The sequence below is a fragment of the Muntiacus reevesi genome, chromosome 4 (assembly GCF_963930625.1).
Source record: "Muntiacus reevesi chromosome 4, mMunRee1.1, whole genome shotgun sequence".
NCBI classification, from domain to species: domain Eukaryota; kingdom Metazoa; phylum Chordata; class Mammalia; order Artiodactyla; family Cervidae; genus Muntiacus; species Muntiacus reevesi.
This window is the reverse complement of record NC_089252.1, coordinates 74814539-74832090: the sequence shown is the minus strand read 5'-3', so window position 1 is coordinate 74832090 and position 17552 is coordinate 74814539. Positions and strand designations below refer to the sequence as shown.

Below are 17552 nucleotides of genomic sequence, written 5' to 3'. Positions count from 1 at the left end.
GGCATAAGGATGATGATGATGATAATCACCAACAATATTCATTCTGAGTGTGCTAAGACTGAGCTACAAGCTTTACATACATTAATTCATTTCGTTTCCACAATAACCCTGTAAGGTAGGTTCCACCATTCTCACATCATTAGTAAACTGAAAAACTAGTATTTGAATCTCGAGAGTTTGAATTCCTAAGTTCTTAATTATGGCCTAAGATAGGGATCCACTTGCAGAGAAGATTCCTCAAACTATCAGATTTCCTTCATATCAAATGATGGGAGAAACTAAAAACTTTAAATCAATGAAATACTGAACTTCCAACAGTTCTTTTATTTCATTATGAATTTATCACTATATACATCACAGTGCTATATATAGTACTTTAAATTCCAAATAATCAGCTTGCATGTACTCCTCCTATAGTCACATGAACCAAACAGAGCTCTTTAGTCAACTGCGGGGAGGAGTACATGAATAAAATTATGAGGCACACCTTGTAAACCCAAAAATAGTGTGTTGATAGCCTATTTCAGGAAAGCAAATCCCCTAACTCTTCTCTGGAGCTTTAAAAAATTCCAGGAGCAAAAACAGAAAGTAGTTCTTACTGCAATTCTTCAAGTGAAAGTAACCCACCACTCCTGGAGGCTGAGGAGGCATATAATGGGTTTCTTGAAAACTAGCTTGTTTGAAACACAAACTAATACATTATGTTCTCCAACATTAAATTTCAAATCACATTCTGGGGTTAACTCCCAAAACACTCTTACCAAGAGCAGAAACACTGGGTTCAAAAGTTAAAATGAACAAAGATACATATGTACTTTTTATTCTTTTTTTTTTTACTTACTCTTTACACTCTTTAGACACATGGGATGGTACTGTGTATTTGCAATCCATGATCATGGTCAATGTTTCACTGTCATTGGCCTCTTGAAAGGGTGGCTGCCCACACACCAACATGAAAAGGATCACTCCCAGACTCCATATATCTGTAAATCAAAGATATACTGTTAAATACTAAATTAATAAGAAAACTAAAAACATTCAGAGGAATAAAAGTAGACTATCAAGTTTATTTTATTTTGAACAGGCAAAAAACCTGGAAACAAGTGAAAATGAAAACGACAATCCAAAACCTATGGGACATAGCAACAGCAGCTCAAAGAAGGAAGTTTAGAGCAAGACAATCTTACTTCAGGAAACAGACAAAAAAGTAGAAGGAAAGAAGTCACAAAGACCAGGTCAGAAATAAATGAAACAGGGAAGAAGAAAATAATAGCAAAGATCAATAAAACTAAAACCTGGTACTTTGAAAAGATAAAGAAAATTGATGAACCTTTGACCAGAAAAGAAATGAAAAAGGCTCAAATCAATAAAATTAGAAATGAAAAGTTATAACAGACACCATAAAATACAAAGGATCACAAGAGTACTATAAGCAGGTGTCTGCCAATAAAACGCACAGGCTAAAAGAATTGGACAAATTCTCAGAAAGATACAATCTTCCAAGACTAAACCAGGAAGAAACAGAAACTATGTGCAGACCAATAACAAACAATGACACAAACTGTGATAAAAAAAAACCAAAAGCTCCCGAACAAAAGTCCAGGAACAGATGGACTCACAGGTGAATTATATCAAACATTTAGAGAAGCATTAACATCTATCCTTCAGAAAATATTTCAAAATATGCCCAAGAAAGGAAAACTCCCAAACTCATTCTAAGAGGCCAAGATCACCTTGATACCAAAACCAGAAAAAGATATCACAGAAAAGAAAAATATGGGCCAGTATCATTCATAAACACAGATACAAAAATTCTCAACAAAATACTAGCAAACTGAATTCAACAATGATCAAGTAGGATTTATCCCAGGGATGCAAGGATTTTTCAATATTCACAAATCAATCTGTGTAATATACCACATTAACAAACTGAAGAATAAAAACCAGATGATCATCTCAATAGATGCAAAGGAAAAGCTTCTGACAAAATCCAACACTCATTTATGACAAAAAGTCTCCAGAAAGTGAGCACAAAGGGAACCTACCTCAACATAATAAAGGCCATTTATGACAAACACACAGATAACATCATTCTCAACAGTGAAAAGCTGAAAGCATTTCCTCTAAGATCAGGACCAAGACAAGGATGTCCATTCTTGCCACTTTTATTCAACACAGTTTTGGAAGACCTAGCCATAAGAATCAGAGAAGAAAAAGAAAGGGAATACAAGTTGGAAACAAAGTAAAACTGTCACTGTCTGCAGATGAGATGGTATTACACATAGAAAATCCTAAATACACTGCGAGAATACTACTAGAGTTCATCAATGAATTCAGTGAAGTGGTAGGATACAACACTAATACACAGAAACTTCCTGCATTTCTTTCTTTTTTTCCATTTATTTGTATTAGTTGGAGGCTAATTACTTTACAATATTGTAGTGGTTTTTGCCATACATTGACATGAATCAGCCATACTTCCTGCATTTCTATACACTAACAACACAAGATCAGAAAGAGAAATTAAGGAAACAATATCATTTACCAATGCATCAAAAAGAATAACACCTAGGAATAAACGTACGTAAGGAAACAAAAGATCAATAATTTGAAAACAATGATGAAAGAAATCAAAGATGACACAAACAGATGGAAAGATATACCACGTTCTTGGATTGGAAGAACAATATTGTTAAAATGACTATACTATCCAATGACTGAATGCAATCCCTACCGAATTACCTATGGCATTTTTTCAGATCTAGAACAAAAAATCTTAAAATGTATGTGGAAACACAAAGGATCCCGAAAAACCAAAGCAGTCATGAGAAAGAAAAGCAGCTGCAGGAATCAAGCTTTCTGACTTCAGACAATACTATAAAGATACAATAATCAAAACTATATGGTACCTGGCACAAAGACAGGCTTATAGATCAGTAGGACTGAAAGGCCAGAAATAAACCCATGTACCTATGGTCAATTAATCCATGGCAAAGAAGGCAAGAACACACAATGGGGACAAGACAGTCTCTTCAATTAGTGGTGCTGGGAAAACCGGACAGCGATGCTTAAAAGAATGAAATCAGAACACGCTCTAACACCATACACAAAAATATACTCAGAATGGATAAAAGATCTAAATGTAAGGTTGAATACTATAAAAGTCTTAAAAGAAAATATGAGAACATTCTTTGGCATAAAATGCAGGAAAATCTTTTTGGATCCACCTCCTAGAGTAATGAAAAAAATAGGGGGGAGGGATCTAATTAAACTTAAAGGAAACCATAAAAAAAAAAAAAAGATAATCCACAGAATGGGAGAAAACATTTGCAAATGATATGACCAATAAGAGATTGATTTCCAAAATATACAAACAGCTCATGCAATTCAATATATTAAAAAAAAAAACAACAAACAATAAAAAATGGACAGAAAATCTAAATAGATTTCTCCCAAGAAGACATACAGATGTCCAAAAAACACATGAAAAGATGCTCAACATCACTTATTAGAGAAATGCAAATCAAAACTAATTGAGATATCACATTACCTCAGTCAGAATGGCCATCAGAAAGTCTACAAACAATAAATGCTGGAGAAGGTGTGAAGAAAAGGGAACCTTCCTACACTGTTGGTGGCAATGTAAATTGGTAACAGTCACCATGGAGAATAGAACTGAGATTCTTTGAAAAACTAAAAACAGAGATACCGAATGTTCCAGCAATCCCACTCCTGGGCATAAATCTGGAGAAAACTATTTTTAAAACATACATGCAATCCAATGTTTTTTTTTGCAAACTATTTACAAGAGCCAAGAGATAGAAACAACCTAAATATCCACCAATAAACGAATAAAGATGTGATACATATATATTACAACTGACTATTACTTAGTCATAAAAAAGAAATAATGCCATTTGCAGTGACTTGAATAGACTTGGACATCATAGTATATAAGTCAGACAAAGATAAGTATCATGTAACATCCCTTTTATGTAGAATCCAAAAAATAATACAAATGAACTTACAAAACAGAAAGAGATTCACACTCTTAGAAAACAAACTTAAGGTTACCACAGGGGAAAGATGGAGGGGAGGGAGAAATCAGGAGGTTGGGTTTAATGTATACACACAGATATAAATGTATACACACATATACATATATACACACACACATATAATAGATCATCAATAAGGATCCACTATACAGCACGAGGAATTCTACTCAATACTCTGTAATAACCTATATAGGAAAGGAATCCGAAAAAAGAATTGATACGTATAACTAAATCACTCTGCTGCATACCTGAAACTAGCACAACATGGTCAATCAACTTTACTCCAATAAATATAAAAACATTTAAAGAAAATGGAAATTAAAAAAAGTCATCTATAACTCAAAGTAAAAAGATATAGGGAAGAGAAGGTAAGCCCCGATCAGGCAGAGAAGGTATCTGTCTTACTCTGTTTTTATATTCACTTAAGATCCAAGTGTCAGGCACATAGCGAACAGTCAATAAATGTTCAATAAACAAATGAATTATCATTTCTTAGTGACAAGAATAGAAATTTGAAGTACCTATCAGGATTTCCAAATCTATGGACACACACTGCCATTTTTCCCATTACATTATACACCAGAGATAAAACTAAGATATTAATACTCTGAAACATGAAAGGGGTTTTGCCTAAGGTTACAACTATTCAGGTTGTTCTTAAACCTCAATCCTGATTAGGTAACCAAACCGTGTAACAGGCAAGAAAACTGAAGCTCCTGGAGAGGAAACTTTTCCGGGGCTAGGATGTCAATGAGGGAAAAGACTGCTATGCGTTACTTCAGAGGAAGGAACTAGGACTGAAGGTGTAAGCAACCAGGAGGGCAACGCTGACTTCAATAGCAGATGCTGCCATGAAAACACTGGAAAAGTTAGTACGTTTCTTATCACTCTAAGTATTTCAGGAAAGGCTGAGTAATCATCTGTCTAATCTCCTGCATAGGCGCCTGGACCAGCTGATAATCTGAGGACCTTCTAAACTCCAGCATTACACTGACTCCTGTGATAACAAACAACCTGCTACTTCTTGCCACTAAATAAAAAATGAAGCCATCACCGAGATGGAAAAATGATGTTTCTTTCAGATGAAAACAGAATGACTCCATTTAGGAAGGACATCATAAGTCATTCATTTAATCCAAAAATGAAAAGTGTAGACATGATAATATCAATGTTCAAGTAACACAACATCAATTCCATAGGCTTTCTAGACCATGGAAAGCTTAGAAGAGAGCAAGTGACAGGGCATGTGGCCTTGGTCACCACATCTGTTAACACTCAACTGCTGTTTTTATTTAAATACTCAAAATTACGTAGATTCCATGGGAATTAAGACTTGTTAATAAAATCTTTTCCTTGCTCCAAGCTAAATAAAAAGGGCAATAAATGCAGAAGCCCAAAAGTTACACACACTGTGATTTTTCTATATGTACAATAAATTTTATTAATTTTCCCAGTAGAAATTAATGAAGGAGATGGGGAAATCTACTAAAATTAAAACATTTATAAAAATGAGAATGAAAGGAACCTGAGGATCCCTCAGTTCAAACCTTTGGCTCTGCAGTGTCCCGAAGAGGTCACCTGGCATTACTTGTTGGATGCATGAATTATTTTACTGCCCCAGGACAGCAGGCAGCTTAGGATTCCACTCCACTCACTGACCCACATTTCTTTATCTTGATTCTGGAACCCAAAGGGCCATCTCCACTCAAACAATCAGAAATGGTGGCTACTTGCACCTGTTTCTGAAATATTCAGTGAGAAGAATTTATAACCTCAGCTCTAGGAATACCTTAGTATGATTTTTAAAGAAAATTATATAGCTGATGTTTAACTTAAACCAGATTTGTACAACATGAACCTGCTATTTCTGGTCACCTGCTCCAACTCTCAAGCCACTGTGAACAAGTGGTAATTACAATTATTCTCCCTTCAATGCATGTGTCCTTCATGGTACACAATGGTCATAATCTAGAAATTAACTGTAAAGTAAACTTTCCACTGATGTTCATTACACAAGGACGGAAATTCACATTTTTGTTTATAATGTATACTTGACTGTCTCCTCCCCAAAGGAGGAGGCGATTTTAATCTGCTTTCAATAAAAATGCATAAACACTGAGGCGGAGTCAAGATGGCAGGTAGGAGGATGCAGAGTTTGTCTCCTCACCACTAGGGCCACTACCAGGCGCTGAGCGGGACCCTGGACACCTAAGTGGACGGGAGGAACCCCCTTCATGACCAGGCAGAATTCAGGGGGTTGGGAGGGGAGGAGAAGTGCAGGTGGGGGGACCAGCAACGCTGAGGGACGGCTGAGGGAGGGGAGAGGTTCCCATGCTTGCAGGGGCTCACTCATGGTGAGGAGATCAGCAAAGAGGGGGATCTCAGGGGACTGGGACCAGAAGGGAATGGGGCCAGTGCTGCTGCTGCCCACTCAGGCCCCGGGCGGCCTGCTGGGTCCAGAGCCTGAACCTCAGTCCCCCAGGCCCTCTCCAGCCTCGCGGATCCTGGGGGATTACAGGAGGCAGGGAGGGGAGGAAAAGTAGGGGAGAGACGGACAGGAGCCCCTAAGCGGCAACTGGGGGAGGGGTGGGCGTCCCACGTCCAGGGGTGCCCACTCACTGTAAGATCAGCAGGGATGGGGGAAGACCTTCAGGGACTGGGGAATTAGAGGGGAGCCAGCCAGCATTTTCCACACCTGTTTGGGTTCTGGCAAGCCTGCTGGGGTCCCGGGCCAAACCTCTCCCTTCCAGCTACACAGAACCTAAGCTCCCTCCCCTGCACCTCCCCCGCAAGGACCTATTCACCTGCAAGGGGTCCTGAGCCTAGGCCCCCCCTCACCAAGACCCTGCCCTCCACAGCAAACCTGCCTCTACCCAACTGCCTGCAAACTCCAGGGCTGAACGCCTCAACCCAAACAACAGTAAAACAGGAACACGGCTTCACCCATCAAAAAAGTGAGACGACAAAAAACATGCCACGAATGAAAGAACAAGGTAAACACCTACAAGGCCAAATAAAGGAAGAGGAAACAGGCAAGCTACCTGAAAAAGGATGAACAGAAATGATAGCAAGGATGACCCAAAATTTCAGAAATAGAGGGGAGACAGAAATGGAGAAAATATAAGAAATGTGTAACAAGGAGCTAGAACAACAAAAGAACAAATAAACAGTGATAAACACCACAATAACTAAAATGAAAAACACAGCAAAAGAAATCAACAGCAGAATAACTGAGGCAGAAGAACAAACAAGTGAGCTGGAAGACAGAATGTCGAGATAACTGCTGAGGAGCAGAATTTATAAAAAAGAAAAGAATTGAGGACAGCCTCAGAGACGTCTGGGACAACATTAAACAAACCACCATTCAATGATAGGGGCCCCTGAAGAAGAGAAAGAGTCTGAGAAAATATTTGAAGAGGTCACAGACAAAAACTTCCCTAACATGAGAAAAAGACGGCCGTCCAAGTTCAGGAAGCAGAGAGTCCCACACAGCAGGGGTTTCCAGCCTTTCTTGGCACCAGGACCAGTTTCACTGAAGGTAATTTTTCCATGGACTGTGGGAGAGGAGGTGGTCCAGGAGGTCATGTGAGCAGTGGGAGCAGCAGATGAAGCTCTGCATGTGCATCTGGGTTACTAACGGGCCGCAGACAAGTACCAGGGTTAGGGACCTCTGCCATGCAGGATAAACCCAAGGAGAAACACACCAAGATAGATAATATTCAAACTAACAAAAATTAAATTCAAAGAAAAAGTATTAAACACAGCAAGGGAAAAGCAACAAATGACATACCAGGAAATCCCCATAAAGTTATCAGCTGATTTTCAGCAGAAACTATGCAGGCCAGAGAGAGTGGCAGAGAGAAATCAAAAGCTTTACAGACAAGCAAAAGCTAAGAGGCTTTATCACCACCAAACCAGCTTTACAACAAATGCTAAAGGAACTGCTCTAGGCAGAAGCATAAGAGAAGAAAAAAAAAAACCCACAAAAACAAACCAAAATCATTTTAAAAATGGTAACAGGCACATACATATTGATAATTACCTTGACTTTAAATGGATTAAATGCTCCAATCAAGAAACACAGACTGGCTGAATGGATACAAAAACAATACCCATATATACGTACGTCGTCTACAAGAGACTTACTTCAGAACCAGAGACATATATAGACTGAAAATGAAGGGATGGGAAAAGACAGTTCATGCAAATGGAAATCAAAACAAAGCTGGAGTAGTAATACTCTTAGATAAAACAGACTTTACAATAATACTGCAGGGGGATTTCAACACCCCACTTACACCAATGGACAGATAATCCAGACAGAAAATAAGGAAATATAACTTTATATGACACAACAGACCAGACAGATTTAATTGAATTTATAGGACATTCCACTTGAAAGGGCAGAATACACTTCCTGCTCAAGTGCACATGGAACATCCTCCAGAACAGATCACATCTTGAAACACAAATCAAGCCTTGGAAAATTTAAGACAACTGAAATCATATCACGCATCTTTTCTGATCACAATGCTGTGAGATTAGAAATCAATCACAGGAAAAAAAAAAGTAAAAAACACAAACATATGGAGGCTAAACAGTGCGCTGCTAAATAACCAAGAAATCACTGAAGGAATACAAAAACAAAAAAATTAAAAATACAAGCAAATGACAATGAAAACATGACCCAAATGATGACCCAAACCTATGTGACACAGCAAAAGCAGTTCTAAGAGGAAGTTTACAGCAATTCAAGAAACAAGAAAAACCTCAAATAAACAATCTCACACCTAAAGTAACTAGGGAAAGAAAAACAAAACCTAAAGTCAGTAAAGGAAAGAAATCATAAAGATCAGAGCAGAAAAAATGAACAGAAATAAAGAATACGATAGCAAGTATCAGTAAAACTAAAAGTTGGTTCTTTGAGATCATAAACAAAACTGATGAATCTTTAGCCAGAATCATCAAGAAAAAAGGGAAGAAGACTCAAATCAATAAAATGAGAAATGAAAAAGGAGAAATTAGAACTGACATGGCAAAAATACAGTCATGAGGCTACTACAAGCAACTATATGCCAATAAAATGGACAACCTTGAAGAAATGGGGAAATTCTCAGAAAGGTACAACTTTCTAATACTGAACTGGGAAGAACTAGAAAATATAAACATCAATCACAAGCAGTGAATTTGAAACTATAATCAAAAGTCTTCCAACATACAAAAGTCCAGGACCAAATGGTTTCACAGGCGAATTCTATCAAATATTTGGAGAAGAGCTAACACCCATCTTTCTCAAACTCTTCCCAAAAACTGCAGAGGGAGGAACACTGCCAAACTCACTCTACAAAGCCACCATTCCGTAATATGAAAACAGACACAGATACCACAGAAAAAGAAAATTACAAACCAATATTCTTGATGAACATGGACACAAAAATCCTCAACAAAATCTAACAATACAATAAAAGAATCATACAGCACAATCAAGTGGGATTTATCCCAGGGATGCAAAGATTCTTCAAAATACACAAAACCAATCAATGTGATAACACCATATTAACAAATTAAACGGTAAAAATGAGATGATCTCAATAGAAGCAGAAAAATATTTTTGACAAAATTCAATATCCATTTATGATTAAAAAAGAAAAACTCTCCAGAAAAAAGGCAGAGAGGGCATCTACCTCAACATAATAAAGGCCACAGACAACAAATTCAGAGTGAATACTCTCAGTGGTGAAAAACTGAAAGCATTTCCTCTAAAATCAGGAACAAGACAAGGATGTCCACTCTCACCACTATTACTCAACACAGTTCTGGAAGTCCTAGCCACACCTATCAGAAAAGAAAAAGCAATAAAATGAATCCAGATAAGAAAAGGTAAAACTGTCACTGCAGATGAAATGACACTACACATAGAATTCTAAAGATAATGGGAGAAAACTACTAGAGCTAATCAGTGAATCTGGTAAAATTGCAGGATACAAAATTAGCACACCGAAATCTCTTGCATTACTACACACTAACAATGAAAGATCAGAAAGAGAAATTAAGGGGACAATCCCATTTACGATCACAACAAAAAGAATAAAATACCTAAGAATAAACCTACCTAAGGAGGCAAAAGACCTATACTCAGAAAACTATAAAACACTCATGAAAGAAATCAAAGATGATACAAACAGATGGAGATATATACCATGTTCTTGGATTCAAAGAATCAATATTGTGAAAATGACTATACTACCTAAAATAATTTACAGATTCAGTGCAATCACTATCAAATTATCAATGGCACCTTTGCACAAAATTAGAAGAAAAAATTCTACAATTTATATGGAAACACAGAAGACCTCAAACAGCCAAAGGAAGCTTGAGAAAGAAAAACCAGAGCTGGAGGAATCAGCCTCCCCAACTTCAGACTGCCCTGTAAAAGCCGCAGTAACCAAGACAGTGTGGTACTGACAGAAAGACAGAAATGCAGATCAATGGCACAGGACAGGAAGGTCAGAAAGAAACCTGTGGTCAATTACCTAAGACAGAGAAGGCAAAAACATACCATGGAGAAAAGACAGTCTCTGCAGTAAGCAGTGCTGGGAAAACTGGACAGCTACGTGCAAAAAAACGAAATCAGAACACTCCCAAACACCAGACACAAAAATAAATTCAAAATGGGTAAAAGACATAAATGTAAAACCAGACACTATAAAACCCTTAAGAGGAAAAAGAAAAAAAAAAAAACCCTTAAGAGGAAAATATAGGCAGAATAGTTGGTGACATAAATCACAACAAGATCCTTTTTGACCCACCACCTAGAATAATGAAAATAAAAACAAAAATTAACAAATGGGACCTAATTAAACTTAAACTCTTCGGCACAGCAAAGAAAACCATAAACTAAATGAAAACACAACCCTCAGAATGGGAAAAAAATACTTGCAAATGAAGCGACAGACAATTTATCTCCAAAATATACAAACAGTTCATGCAGCTCAATAGCAAAAAAAAAATTTTAAAAACAATAAACAATCCAATGAAAAATGGGCAGAAGTGATAAACATTCCTCCAAAGAAGAAACCCAGATGGCCAAGAGGCACATGAAATAATGCCCAACATCACTAATTATTACAGAAATGCCAATAAAAACTACAATGAAGTATCACCTCACACGAGTCAGAATGGCCACCATCAAAAACTCTAAACACAGGGACCTCCCTGGTGGCCCAGTATTAAGCATCTGCCTGCCAATGCAGCGGACACAGGTTCAATCCCTGGGAAGATCCCACATGCCATGGAGCAGCTGAGCGTGTGCACCACAGCTACATAGCCCGTGCTCTGGGGCCTGTGCTCTGGGACAAGAGGAGGCGCCACAAGAAGCCCAGGCACCGCAACAGAGTAAATTCAACAGAGTAAATTCCTGCTTCCTGTAACAAGAGAAAGCCCTCACACAGCAAGGAAGACATAAGTAATTTTTTAAATCTACAAACAATACACACTGGCGAGGGTGTGGAGGAAAGGCAACAGTCTTGCACTAATTGATACAAGGGTGATGGAGAATGGTATGGAGGTTTCTTAAAAAACTAAAAATAAAACTCCTCTATGACCAAGCAATCCCACTCCTGGGCATAAAACCATAACTGCAGCGCCATTTACAACAGCCAAGACATGGAAACGACCCAGATGTCCATCGACAAATGAACAGATAGAGAAGATGTGGTACATATATACAATGGAATATTACTGAACCATAAAAAGGAACAAAACTGAGTCATTTTTAGAGATATGGATGGACCCAGAGCCTGCCGTACAGAGTGAAGTAGGTTAAAAAGAGAAAACCAAACATTGTGCATTAACACGTTTGTGTAATCTAGAAAACCAGTGCTGATGAGCCCAGTTCCAGGGCAGGAACAGAAGTACAGACACAGAGAATGGACCTGCGGACACACAGCGGGAAGGGGAGGGTGTGATGAACTGGGAGACTGGGACACAAACCACCACCGAAGATGATTCACTTCGCTGAGCAGCAGAAATTAACACAATGCTGCTCAGCGTTTATACTCCAATAAAATGCAGAAACATAAATATCAAGATAGTTAAAAACTTTCTTCTGTCTTTAAAATACTGACAATGCTACCACTGTAACCAAACCTAACCATTAACACATATGTATATGAGGTATAACAAATTCATATTTCTCCATATAAATTGTAAAAAAAAAAAAAAAAAGAACAAAAATTTTTATAAAGTAAGTTTGGTTGTATTATTTCTTCGGCCAGCTCACACCCTAGATAAACTAGTTTGGCTTTTTTACTTTTTCTCTATGCTAAACTGGAGGTGACATCTGACAGTACAATTATAAAAAACCAATGATTTAAAAATATAACAAATAATATAAATATCAACTAATAATTACCCCCAAATTTAGTTTGTTTAAAAAACTTATTTTTCTGTTAAGTAACCTCAACAGCAATAACTATTTGGAAAAGTTCTCTTCAGGATCATTTGCCCAAGCAAGTTAACACACTCAGCTTGTTATGAAGCGATGCATGTCTAGAAGAGTAAGGAAGAAAAATAATGTAGATGTATACACTGTTCTGTTTCCAGTTCAGGTTCAAATAATTGCTGAACATGTATGGATGTGAGAGTTGGACTATAAAGAAAGCTGAGCAACAAAGAATTGATGCTTTTGAACTGTGGTGTTGGAGAAGACTCTTGAGAGTCCCTTGGACTGCAAGGAGATTCAACCAGTCCATCCTAAAGGAGATCAGTCCTGGGTGTTCATTGGAAGGACTGATGTTGAAGCTGAAACTCCAATACTGATGCGAAGAGTTGACTCATTGGGAAAGACCCTGATTCTGGGAAAGATTGAGGGCAGGAGGAGAAGGGGATGACAGAGGATGAGATGGTTGGATGGCATCACTGACTCAATGGACATGAGTTTGGGTGGACTCCAGGAGCTGGTGATGGACAGGGAGGCCTGGGGTGCTGCGGTTCATGGGGTCACAAAGAGTCGGACATGACTGAGCGACTGAACTGAACTGCGAAACTCAGAAATACAATTCTAGGGCAAGTAGTTTACAAAGCTACATGACATCTGAAGCACTGAAGCTGGAGAAAAACAGCAGTGTAACTGCGGGGGTCAAGTTTTGGAAAGGACAAATGACTCTCATGGAGACATCATTCAAGGGACCATTTCCTCCATTTACTTTTTCCCCTCAGAATCTTTCTCTTCTTCCTCTCCTTATTATCTCTGAATCATTAACGTTTCCATCCTAACAGCCAAAGGAAAGAGATAAAAACGGTCACTAAATGAACACAAAGTAGGACTTAAACCAAGTTACTGAAAAATATGTCACCCATCTTTAAAATGGAAGTCGTTATTTCCTTTAAAGCTGTTGTGGGCATTAAAAAGATGAGAATTGAATCCACAGTAGTATTGAGGACAGATCCAGGACACAGAAAGCATTCCCAAGGAGGCTGCTGCCATCCCACTCTTGTTCACCTGTGCCAGGCCACAGTGAGGACAGAAATAAAGGGGAGACACCCTTATCCTTACAGGGCTCCTAGTTTACTATGAGAAACAGACAGCGGGTAACAGAAAAAGAAAGTAGACAGAAGTTCAAGAAGGCGCCAAGCCAACGAGACAGAGAAGCTAACAGAGACGGGAGGGGCCGGAGGACAGGGAAGGTCTTCTAGCAATTCAGGTTTAAAAAAAGGTGATAACTCGGGTTAGGGCCCCAGGACTAGACATCTGGTGAAACAGGATTTTAAATGCAATCTAGAATGATTATTAAACCCAAAATGGAGAAGGGAAATGCTACTTGGCATAATAAAAATTCATTTTAGTGGATATTTTAAATTACCTTTTCCATCAAAAAAAAAATTGCTAATAAAACTACAAACTCCCAAGGTATAGATCACAGTCGCAGCTTGAGATCCCAGGACCAAAAGGAATTCACCAAGTCTGTGAGTGGTGAGGGGGTGAGGGACTGGGAAAAGTAAGGGATTATAGAACACGGACTTTATTTTCATTAAAAAAGAAAAAAGGTTAACAGAACTGTCTATTCATATTAAAGGTCCACAGGGAAACAAATACCAATTCTCTCAAAAATCAAACTTAATCTTGATACTACTATCTGAAACATATGTTTTTATTTCATACCAAACTATAGGCCCTTGGTTAATAACAGAAAAAGAAAGTATCACTTCACAAATACAGTTCCTGTGGTTTAAAAAAAAAAAACCAACCTTCAACTCATGGAAGGGGAAGGGATGGAAAGATAATGAAGTCTTTTTAGTATAAAGCACGGGAGGGACTTCCCTCGTGGTCCAGTGGCTAAGACTCTGCACTCCCAATACAAGTGGCTTGGGTTTGATCCCCAGGTCAAGGATAGATCACACACCGCCAACTGAGAGTTCGCATGTCACAATGAAGATCAGAGATCTCGTGGGTTGCAACTAAGACCCAGTGCAGACAAATACATAAATAAACAAAAAAATTTTTAAAAGAAAGTATGAAGGGTGGAAACTACTGGTTCCCTTACTGGCTCTCAAGGTAGCCGGGAACAAGATGACAAAAATGAGCACTGAAGTCTCATCTGCTAACACTCAGTAGGTCAATTCATCATACTACAATTGAATTATGCTGTTTCTAGTGCTGGAAGTGGAGATTATATTTCAAAGTTCACTCAGGCAGGCTAACAAAAGAACAAAATGAACACAGAACAATGAAAGAATGACTGCATTGAGAAAAAGTAACTGCCAAAGGGTGTAGAAGGGAAAACGTCACAACTACAGAAAGGTTTTCTGAAAAATCATTTTTGAAGTGAATTATCTAGACAGCAGAAAAATGAACAGGGATTAGACAGTAATAAAAAGGGGATGACCAGAAGAAAGGTTTTAGGTAGAACCCTCTATTTTCTCCCTCTGGCTTTCTTTTATCAGTAGCCATGAGTCATGACTCATGAAACAAACGACAAGAATAGAACGTTCTAAAACTGCTACAGATGAGGTAGGGACTCGCACCTTTCATAACACCACTTACAACTGGCAGGATTTATGCAATCACTTTGCAGTTCCAACTACGGTCACTAGCCACTGACATATGACCCAATACTGATGTTCAAGGGAATGCTTTCTCAGAATAGCAAGCACTGTTACAGAAGTGTGCAGGTCCCAGGAGTTCTATAACAAAACCGAGGGCCTATGTCTCTTGTATGAGATTCAGAAGCCTAATCTCTATGGTTCACTGATATGAATTCCTATCTACACAGTAACAGCTACTCATCTGCATTCAAAATCACCTAGCGCTCTATTTTTTTAAGGATTTTTTCTTGTTCTGAACAAGATCAGTGGCTGGATCTAAGGGACATAACTAGAGGCCATTCTAAAAGTAGAAAACTGTCAGGTAATTTGAACTAACACCTCGAGGAGTGAGGCAGAAGAGGAAAGCAGAACGTGGATAAGTCTATGCTTTACGACAGCTCTGTTACTCCTGATTTTATCAACACTCTAGTTGGAAGCCAAGTTTTATTATTATTTTTAAATATTTATTTGGCTGTAGCAGGCCTTAGTTGTGGTCCGCAGCCTCTTGATCTTCATTGAAGCATGCAAACTCTTCAGTTGTGACATGTGGGATCTAGTTCCCTGACCAAGATTCGAACCCAGGCCCCCTGCATTGGGAGTGCAGAGTCTTAGCCACTGGACCACTAGGGAAGTCCCATAAAGTTTTATAATTTAACAAAGAATCATTTCTTTCCCTGAAAGAGTGAGAATGAATGTCATCATCTCTCATCTACCTGAAAAAATTTCTTTCCCAGACCTGAATCCACCTAAATGTTCCCTGGGGACTTCAAATAACAATGCTGCCCAAACCAAGCTTATCACCTTTCACCCAACCTATCTATACTCATGTGTGTTCTAACCTGGACAACGGCACCTCCATCTACCCAATCAAAACTTTGGAGACATCCCAGACTCTACACTCTGTGGGTCCTCTGACTTCCAGTGTGAGTCGCTCAGTCGTGCCCGACTCTTTGCGACCCCATGGACTGTAGCCTGCCAGGCTCCTCTGTCCGCGGAATTCTCCAGGCAAGCATACTCGAATGGGGAGCCACTCCCTTCTCCAGGAGATCTTCCCAACCCAGGGATAGAATGCAGGTTTCCTGCATTGTAGGTGGATTCTTTACCGAGTGAGCCACCAGGGAAGACCTCCACGTGAGGCAGATACGTCCAGCTCCAACAGGTACTTAGAAGCAAAGGCTCCTACCACTGACACTCACTGCCCTCCAAGCCGGCGCCATGGGCCACCGGTGATCGCAGCACCACCACAGTGAGCTGTAACCACACAGGCTCTGTCTTCTTCCACTGCTTAGAGCTCCTTAGTGTTGAGGTCGTCCCCTGCACCCAGGCAGTGTCTGCTCAGGGGAAGCCTGCTGAACGGAGTGAATGAGAAACTGAAGACACAGCATGACTTCTACAAATACTGTTTGACGGGCCCCCAGAAGGCAGCTGAAGCAGAAGCTTGAGGTCCAGGGGCAGTGAGTGGCTAGTGAGAGGGCAAGGAGGCTAAGGGAGGCTCTGAGTGAGTGGGGCCAGGGAGGGAGATGTGTCAATGAGGACAAGATGCAGAGTCAGCTGCTTAAGGCCTTATGCAAACTTGTTTTTCCAAGTCAAGAGAAAAGAGGGAAAAGTTCAAGAAGCCAAAGGTTCTGAAGCACACACTGTAAGGCTACACACGTCCACCCAGATCCAAACCAGACAAGTAGCGGACACTCTTCCAACTCAGCGTTCTTTCCTAAGTCACCTTACAAGTCTAATTTTGATACCAGTTGGGAAGTGACTTCATAGATGAGGAAGGAAAGATAAGCCAGGCTAGAACACAATAGTTGTGTGATTCCTCTCAGGGTAGCCTAAGGAAAAGAGCATGCCTGGGCTACAGCATCAGAGACCTAGGTCCAAATTCTACCTTGGCCATCGAATTAGCTATGTATTCTTGGCCAAGTGAGCCAGCTTCTTTATATCTTAGTTTTCTCTTCTTCAAAATGTGGACACCACTACCTACCTGGTACCTTCTGAGAGGATCTCCGGGCAAACAGTGCTGCATGTATCCCTGCAGAGTCTGCGAGGATCACGAATGAGCTCCCCTAGACCCAGCAGTGGGACGAGCATGTGTGCATGCTCAGGCTCCCGGTCGTGTCCAAATCACTGCGAAGCCCACCAGGCTCCTCCACCCATGGGACTTCCCAGCAAGAATACTGCAGTGGGTTGCCATTTCTTCCTCCAAAGCATCTTCCTGATCCAGGAGACCCCCATCTCCAGCATCTCCTGCATTGGCAGGATTCTTTACTACTGAGTAAACTGGGAGGCCCCAGAGGAACCGGCAGGAGAAAGCAAAGGGTAAATATACTTCTGTATTATCTGAATTACCTTAGAAGACAATTCATTTATTACTTGTTTTAAAAAGTAAATCTAAATTAGCTGTGCTTAACAGAC

General features: G+C 39.5%; 1 protein-coding gene across 5 annotated transcripts in view; it reads right to left on the bottom strand.

Moving 5' to 3' along the window:
- SNRK (SNF related kinase) overlaps positions 1-17552 on the bottom strand; it is a 64473-nt gene that overhangs the window by 10962 nt on the left and 35959 nt on the right. For all 5 annotated transcript variants that reach the window (XM_065933133.1, XM_065933137.1, XM_065933136.1 and 2 more), the window contains one exon: positions 842-983. In XM_065933133.1, the coding sequence (XP_065789205.1) occupies positions 842-983 (142 nt within the window). The remainder of the gene's footprint in view (positions 1-841; positions 984-17552) is intronic.